General features: G+C 55.7%; 3 protein-coding genes across 3 annotated transcripts in view; 2 read left to right on the top strand and 1 right to left on the bottom strand.

The window, feature by feature from the left end:
* Positions 1-594: 594 nt before the first annotated feature.
* Positions 595-3,244, top strand: VDBG_07846 (cobalamin synthesis protein; the record flags this gene model as incomplete). Its single annotated transcript, XM_003001541.1, has 9 exons — positions 595-702; positions 768-853; positions 917-1,213; positions 1,269-1,479; positions 1,541-1,729; positions 1,783-2,538; positions 2,742-2,767; positions 2,959-3,035; positions 3,192-3,244. The coding sequence occupies 9 exons, from the start codon at positions 595-597 to the stop codon at positions 3,242-3,244; spliced, it is 1,803 nt and encodes a 600-aa protein (XP_003001587.1).
* A 1,419-nt stretch (positions 3,245-4,663) lies between these two features.
* Positions 4,664-6,443, top strand: VDBG_07845 (lipase; the record flags this gene model as incomplete). Its single annotated transcript, XM_003001540.1, has 3 exons — positions 4,664-4,952; positions 5,063-5,129; positions 5,183-6,443. 3 exons carry the CDS (start codon positions 4,664-4,666, stop codon positions 6,441-6,443), a joined length of 1,617 nt encoding a protein of 538 aa, XP_003001586.1.
* A 935-nt stretch (positions 6,444-7,378) lies between these two features.
* Positions 7,379-8,368, bottom strand: part of VDBG_07844 (conserved hypothetical protein) — a gene marked incomplete at both ends in the record, with an annotated part of 1,653 nt that continues 663 nt past the window's right edge. Inside the window, one exon of the mRNA XM_003001539.1 lies at positions 7,379-8,316. Within this exon, the coding sequence (XP_003001585.1) occupies positions 7,379-8,316 (938 nt within the window). The remainder of the gene's footprint in view (positions 8,317-8,368) is intronic.

Raw genomic sequence — 8,368 nt, 5'->3', positions numbered from 1 at the left:
GACACGCGAGGTCACGCCTTTGTCAGTGTCAATTGGTCTTCGTACATACCTCATATCTGAAATACATGCTCATAGTACTTTGGAGGCGCAGGCTTACCTGTGCCTACGCTCTTGCGACTCGATGTGTACAACAAGATGAAAGTACCCGGAACATCGCCCTTGAGTTACCCTGCTCATCCCCTGGGGGATCTACCAACGAAATGAACCCTCTTGTGTGGTCCTGCGTGCGTCGAACAAGCCAAAAGAACACGGCTAATACTGCTCAGGGACGAGGTGTGGTTGATAAGTTCCCCGGTATAAGTCAGAATTGACCAATCATAGCGCCGCAAAATGGGATGACGACCTAGCGACACCTTGATGGACACATTCTCCCGCATCGCGAACACCCTGATGGCATGATTGCATTGTGTAGCACCGATCAAGATATGATAGAGGCTCGCTGGTGTGAAAGCGCCTGTTTCAGCATGTATAAAATGATGGGCGAGAAGGGTGTGAGTCGTGGGCGCCGCGAACGAGCCCTGCTCATCTTACATCCATCTTCCACAGCGCACATCTTTAGGATCGGATTCGAATCAAGCGATTCAAAAATTCAAAATGGCCATCACAAAGACGAAGAGAAACATATCCTCCTTCTCCAAGTCCAAGAAGAATAGCAAGGTCCCAGAAAAGGCATTGCCTGTAACCCTGCTCTCGGGCTTCCTGGTATGGCAACTTCGAAATCACGCGGCTACATTTGCATGTCAGACACCCCCCCTAACATCGGATAGGGCAGTGGAAAAACTACACTTCTCCAACATATTCTGAAAAGCGACCACGGCCTGAAAATCGCCGTCATCGTCAACGATATTGGAGCGTAAGTCACCAAGAGCCCGTGAGCTTCCTTCATATGACCAAGTCTAACATAGTTGACATACAGCATCAACGTCGACGCGTCCCTGATAAAGCAGACTCACAAAGTCACAAGAACAGAAGAGAAGGTTGTCGCACTACAGAATGGCTGCATCTGTTGCACCCTCCGAGGCGACCTCCTTGAGGAGCTAGTCAACCTCGCTGAACAGCACGCCTTTGACTACGTCATCATCGAAAGCAGCGGTATCAGCGAGCCTGAACAGGTCGCTGAGACATTTGACAACAAGCTGGCAGACCAAATGAGGAGTATGGTCGAACAGGCCGATGGACTCGATGAAAGCACTCTCAAGGTGCTGAAGAAGCTGTGAGCTCATGAAAGCAAATTCGTCTCATTGAACTCTGGCTGACAAGTCATCTAGGGCAAAAGTCGGCGGATTGGAGAAGTTTGCCCGTCTTGATACTGCCGTCACCGTCATCGATGCGTTCACCGTGTACAACGACTTCCACACCGACCAGCTTCTGTCATCGAGACGAGACGATGTGGTACCTGAGGATGAGCGCACTGTCTCCGACTTGATGGTTGACCAGATCGAGTTTGCCGATGTGATTTTGTTGAACAAGACCGACATGGTAAGCCCTCTGACAAGCCGAACGCAGTCTTTGAACTGTTGCTAAAAATGCAATTCTCCAGGTTGATGCCCAAACACGGGCCAATTTGATTGAGCTCATCAAAAAGCTGAACCACAGGGCAAAGATCCTGGAGACGAGCTACGGCAGGATTGATGTCAAGGAGATTGTCAACACTGGGCTGTTCAGCCTGGAGCAAGCGCAGACCGGATACGGATGGCTGCAGGACCTCCACGATATGACCGTCCGAGAGGTGAGTCGATTCCGCGCGGGACCGTCTTGAGCATCACTAATTCACGATTATAGGTCAACGGAAAGAAGACTATCACGCCCAAGCCTGAGACTGAGGAGTATAACGTTCGGAATTTTGTCTACTCATCCCCGCGCCCGTTCCACCCACGGCGGTTGTGGCAACTTTTGTATGACAAGTTCATCCTGCAGATGCAGCATGATGAAGAGGAGGAGGAACCGGAAAAGATGGAAGTCGATTCTGAAGACGTCGTCAGCGAAGAGGAAGACGAAATCATGAGCAACGAAGAAGAAGGAGAAGAGGAGGACGGGCTCGACATGCCCCCTAACGATATCATTCTCGCCAATAAACGAGCGCACCCCTTGTTCAGCCGCCTGTTCCGCTCCAAGGGCGAATTCTTCCTAGCGACTCGTCCAGGCAGGGCTGGCGAGTGGTCACAAGCCGGCGCTATGCTGACTCTCATCGGTGGCAGGCCGTGGTTCTGCACTCTTCCCGAGGAGGAATACCTGACTGGGGACAAGCAAATTGATTCTCTCGTGAAGCACGACATTGCGAAGGGCGGTGAATGGGGGGACAGGCGCCAGGAGCTGGTTTTCATTGGAGAGAACCTGGACGTTGAGGCTCTCCGAGACGTCCTCGACCAGTGCACGCTGACTGGCGACGAGATGGAAGACTGGTCTCGGGTGATGAGGAACGGAGTGCTCAGTGAGGAGAAAAGGGCAGAGGCGCTAGAGGATCTCTTCGAGGATGGCTTCCCCGACTGGCCTGATGAGAACGACGATGAGGACCACGAAGGCCACGATCACGGCCCGGTGAAAAGAAAGTAACCTGTTAGACCCCCGTTCCTGACTCAAAAGCTTTCTCGGAAAATTGTGGCGTCTACTTCTAGGCAGTAATTCCAGAGTGTGTTGAGCGAGCCTAACTCCTCCAACTTGCTGTTTTTGCATGTTTTCCCTTCACATGCTGTTTGTTGAAATATGATATCTTGTTGATCAACTAATGATGTGTCTTCCAGCACTTCCCCGCATTTCCTCCAACTCCGTAAGTCTATGCTGCCCGCCGTGAGTCCTCTAAAAGCCTCCGGTAAAGTGGGCGTGGTGTTGCGACAAGGCAGCTTACAAGGTGATCTAGCCCAACGGGATGGGATTCAAGAACAGCCACACCGAGGCCGATGACCAAAGATATTTACGCGTCTCATACTACAACTCTACTTTCTTTCCACGTGAAAGCAGGAATTACCATGTGATATCGAAGAATGCGGACAATGAGCACACCCTCAGGCTCCCGAAAGGCGCCATCAAAGCCGCCAGTATGCAGGACGGGCAGCCAAGAGGCGACGGGAAAACTCAAGATGGTGTGAGGCGTAACTCATAAGAGATTGTGTCAGTTCTCATCCTTCTGCCCGACAATTGTTTGATGATCTACCGTGTCTCAGTTGAGCTAAAAGAAAGCTCGTCCGTTACAGGCATGCTGTGCGAGCTGGAGCCGGCAGCATCCGGGTGCCCGTTCCTGACCTGAGGGCAACATCTGGGGGATTTTCCGTAAAGATTCTCAACGCTCGCCGCCTTGGGCGATGGCGTTGCGGATCGCGGTGGGTTTATTGATGACGATCTATTCCCGGTGTGGTCAAGGACGCACATCCCCCCCCTCACTTCCAATCCAAATGAGGATATAACCCCTTAGGAGGCTAGCAACCCATCTCAAGTTGGCTGGCACCACTTACTGGAGCTGAGCCAAGGCTGAACTTGCCGTCTTACACGACTCGCATGCTTTTGAGCAAAGCACACAATCGCAGTGTTCTTAGGGTCTGATCGCTTGGTACCTAAAAGGCTCGGATAGTATGCGAACTCATTTCGCGAGGTTCGAATTTGCCAGCCATCGTGAACAGCAATGGAGTGCTCGTGCGCTTCACCGCCAACACTCGACATGGCGCTACACAATTGTCACATTTCGGACCTTACGCCGGCATTCCCTGCTTCGTCCAAGGCTTTGCACACGAGGACAACGCAAGATGACGGACTACAGCTTCGATCTTGGGCGGCAGAGACGCTGTAGAGCTACATTGTCACCCCTGCAGGGAAACAGACTAGGCTGTTCTAGGAGTCAAAGCCGGTGCCATTGCTGCCATCGCATATCTGCTCCCCGCACTTGGTGACCTACCGAGCTGCTCCCCCGCAAAACGGCTTCCCACTTTTTAGCTTGAGCTTGGCCAAGATGCACCACATGACGACGTGGGGGGGCAGACTCGGACAGAGTCAAGGTTCCGAGGGGCGCCTGAGTCGTTGCGCTTTGTGTTGACTCGATTTCACAGCTGCTGTTCCTTTTTTCTTCTAGCCAGCCCCTCCTTTTGTTCAGCCTTGTGGTTGTTTTCACATTCACATGTCTGTTGAACGACTCCGTCAGGTTCCTCGGCTTTTTGATTTTCGCTGATCTTCGTCTACTCTGAATCCCGCAGTTCGATGGCAACGGTGCCATGCATTGGCGAATCAGGCGGCACTTACCAACCCCAAGCGCGTGGTCTCCCCTCGATCCGAGCACTGCACCACAGGGATCATGCCGTGCAACCTGAGCTCGCACTCTGGGGAATCCCCATGGGGAATCTGACGGATGGATGGCCATGACACGGCGCACATGCACTCCGCGATGTCGAAAGCGGATACGACGGGGGGATGGGTCGGGGCCAAAGAAAAAAAAAGTTGGTCTGGCCTGGGGCCCCAGGCACCGGACATCCACAACCTAGGATTCTCGCGATGATCCCAATATGATAAATAAAGCAGGGTCCCGCTCACAGGAAAAGATTTTTGCTCGACTCAGCCCCCATCTGCCTCAGCGGTAGCTCAAGTCAGACTTGCCAGCTCACTTTTGCACTTCCCCCCTTTGTTGGGTTTTTCTGAGCTCTTCTTGCCTCCAGCCTGCCAGTACACGGAGGTTTTCACGATGTTGTTCAAGCTCCCCATCCTCCTCGGCCTCCTGGGCACAGTCGCCGCGCAGTCCGATGCGACTCCCGCCCTCGACGAGCGAGCCGCTGGCACCGCGACTGTCGTACTTCCGCTGGCCACTGTTCTCGGCAACGTCATGAACAAGGTCGAGTCGTTCGGCGGGATCCCCTTTGCCGAGCCGCCAGTGGGCAGGCTCAGGCTGAAGCCTCCCCAACGCATCACGAGGAACCTTGGTACCTTTGACGCCACCGGACCGGCGGCGGCGTGCCCCCAGATGGTGTCGTCGAGTGAGAGTGACAACTTTCTCTTCGACCTTCTGGGCGAGATCGCCAACTTGCCATTTGTGCAAAAGGTCACGGGCCAGACAGAAGACTGTCTGTCTATTTACTGTGGCCAGACCTGAGGGCACCAAAGCAGATGCAAAGCTTCCTGTGCTGTACTGGATTTTTGGCGGCGGGTTCCAGGTAAGAGCTCTTGAGGTGGCTCATCACTTGTCGATATAAAATTACTCACACAGTTCGCAGCTCGGCTGGTCTTCGATGTATGACGGCACAGGGCTCATCAACCACGGCGTCGACCTCAAGAAGCCCTTCATCTTCGTCGCTGTCAACTACCGTGTTGCGGGCTTCGGTTTCATGCCCGGCAAGGAGATCCTCGCCGACGGGTCTTCGAACCTAGGTCTCCTCGATCAGCGCATGGGTCTCGAGTGGGTGGCCGACAATATTGCCTCGTTCGGCGGCGATCCCTCCAAGGTGACCATCTGGGGCGAGTCGGCGGGTGCTATCTCCGTGTTTGACCAGATGGCGCTCTACGACGGCGACAACACGTACAAGGGCAAGCCCCTCTTCCGCGGGGCGATCATGAACTCGGGAAGCATGGTGCCGGCGGACCCCGTCGACTGCCCCAAGGGCCAGGCCGTGTACGATCTCGTCGTCAGGGAGGCCGGGTGCGCCGGCAAGGCCGACACGCTCAACTGCCTGCGCGACGTGCCCTACCAGACGTTCCTCAAGGCCGTCACGTCGACGCCGGGCATCCTGTCCTACAACTCGGTGGCGCTCTCGTACCTCCCGCGGCCCGACGGCAAGGTGCTCACGCAGAGCCCGGACATCCTGGCGGCGACGGGCAAGTACGCGGCCGTGCCCATGATCATCGGCAACCAGGAGGACGAGGGCACGCTCTTCGGGCTCTTCCAGCCGAACCTGACCACGACGGACCGCTTCGTCGACTACCTGCAGAAGCTCTTCTTCAACGGCGCCACAAAGGCGCAGCTGACGACGCTCGTCAACACGTACGACAACGGCGTCGCCGCCGTCATCTCCGGCAGCCCGCACCGCACCGCCCTCCTCAACGAGATCTTCCCGGGCTTCAAGCGCCGGTCCGCCGTCCTCGGCGACCTCGTCTTCACCCTGACGCGCCGCGCCTTCCTCTCCCTGACCAAGGCCGCCCACCCCAACGTGCCGGCGTGGTCCTACCTCGCCTCCTACAACTACGGCACCCCGATCCTGGGCACGTTCCACGGCTCCGACCTGCTGCAGGTCTTCTACGGCATCCTGCCCAACTACGCGTCGCGCCAGATCCGCACCTACTACACCAACTTTGTCCACGATCTCGACCCCAACGTCGGCAGCGCCGCGCAGTACCCGAACTGGCCACGCTGGGACCAGGGCAAGAAGCTCATCAACTTTCTGGCCAACAGGGCCGGCGGCCTGCTGGATGACAACTTCAGGAGCGACAGCTACGACTTCATCGCCAAGAACGTTGGGGCTCTCTACATCTAATGAAACTGTGGGTGGACCTGCGGTGAGAAGCCGGCGTGCGAACAGGGTTTAGTTTACTAGGGTCGTAAGGGGGGGTTTGAAGGTGGGCGGAGTTTTAGGGGTCCATTTGCTCTGCGTTTTGCGAGCGATAATAAGGGAAACTTGGGGAACAAAGCAAAGGGTTTACGAGAAAGCCGTCCTTAGGTTTAGGTGTTCGGCATGAGAATATGAATATGAGCTCTGGATGACGAGTCGTCTGATTAGACTTTGCCGATCCGTGATGCTCGTGCCCGGACGTTGGCGAGGTACACCGGATCGGCCTGTCTGACTTCAGAAACTTTCCACCTTCTTGGCCACATGTGAGACACTGACTGATTGACAGATAGCTTCGACAGACGAAATGTGGCCATCAAATCAATAGTCAGACTCACGACTGAGTTATCTTATGGCTGACCGCCAGCATATTGGCACACCTTTCCTGTCGTGGGCCCCGATCTGCGATGCATCTGCCATGTGAATATCTGCATGACCTGAGCAGCAGTCTCTCTCCGATTGGGAGCCTCAGCAAAGCGCAGCTCGCTACCAGGCCTGCGAGAACCGACATGCATCCCACGTTGAACGACCCCAAAAGTCACTCTGCCAGGGAGGCGGGATTCAAGTAGGAAATAGACTCAAAAGTCAATGTATGTACAGATGGCCCGCATCACGTGGGCCTGCCTCCCACACTACCTAGGTGTGTAGATATACATAATTCAGAAAGGACAAAAAAAATGAAACCCAGAGAGGCCGTGTTCCAACAAAGCGCCTGCAGACCTAGTGAGGTGCGGCTGCGAAGGGAAGGGGGTATGCATAATCTCTTTTCGCCATGATCCGGTGCGCCGTAATGTCCAACAAATGCTCCCATGCCCCAGCCAGCCCAGCCAGCTGGTGGTTCTGGCTCCCAGGTCTAGCCCGGCCTAATTCCTTTTCTGCGTCTCTTTCTCCTTGCTCGAGTGCGTGATGCGGTGGCCCCAGTCGCGGACCCGGCGACAAATGGACTTTCTCTTCTGCAGCTTCGCCGATGCGCCGATAGCCAGGATCTTCGGGTCCTCTACATCATCGCCCTCGGTGGGCGTCTCGTTCTGAGGTGGCGACTCGTTGCCTTGTCTCGCCAGCCGCCGTTGCATGTACGCTGCACCCATGGACAACGACCGCTTAGGCGCCGAGTTCGTCTGTGGCGTCGCGACTGATACGGGCGAAGAAGGACGGCTGACCTCCGAGGCCGACATGGGAAACGTCGAAGCGCGACTACGGTCGGAACCCATGCTCGTAGTGCGGGCGCTGCCGGTTGTCCGGAGCGTCGGGCGAGGTGCACGCATGGGCCAGTTCTGATTGTTGCGCAGCGATACCCAGACAGCAGTCACGGTGATCAGGGTACGAGCGACATCATCCATGGCCCGCATCATCTTCTGCCGAGGCGGCTCATCCTCGTCCTCATTTTCCTCCTCGTGAGACTTGGAAAGCGCAACATAGTGATCCAGAACCTCGAGGTTCGAAGATGTCAGGGTCGCCATGATGGGATGTCGTCTGGTGGTGGGGTCGATAAGGCTGAAAATATACTTCGAGTCCGGCGTTGGTGGCGGCGAAGGCGCACCAAAGCTGTCCCGCTTGGCCTTGACGCCCTTCTTCACCCATCGCGCCGTCTTGGAGACGCCGCTCTCGTCAATGTGCACAAACTCGTAAGAGCCATTGCCCCATGGCTTACCCATCCACACGGAGCCATCGGCAAGCACAATCTCAACCTCGTCGGCCGACGCCCGTCGCTCACCTTCCTTTCGCGGTGTGATGGGGGAGATGATGGCGACGAGGTCCCTCTTGTCGAGATCCTTGGCGTTCGTGTCCTCATCTTGGTCCTCTGGCAGATCATAATTTTCACTCTTGGCGAGCACAAGGTCATCCTGGGGAAT

Source organism: Verticillium alfalfae, genomic scaffold (assembly GCF_000150825.1).
Source record: "Verticillium alfalfae VaMs.102 supercont1.11 genomic scaffold, whole genome shotgun sequence".
Lineage (NCBI taxonomy): Eukaryota > Fungi > Ascomycota > Sordariomycetes > Glomerellales > Plectosphaerellaceae > Verticillium > Verticillium alfalfae.
The sequence above is the reverse complement of the archived record's forward strand: the minus strand, read 5'-3'. Positions and strand labels throughout refer to the sequence as shown.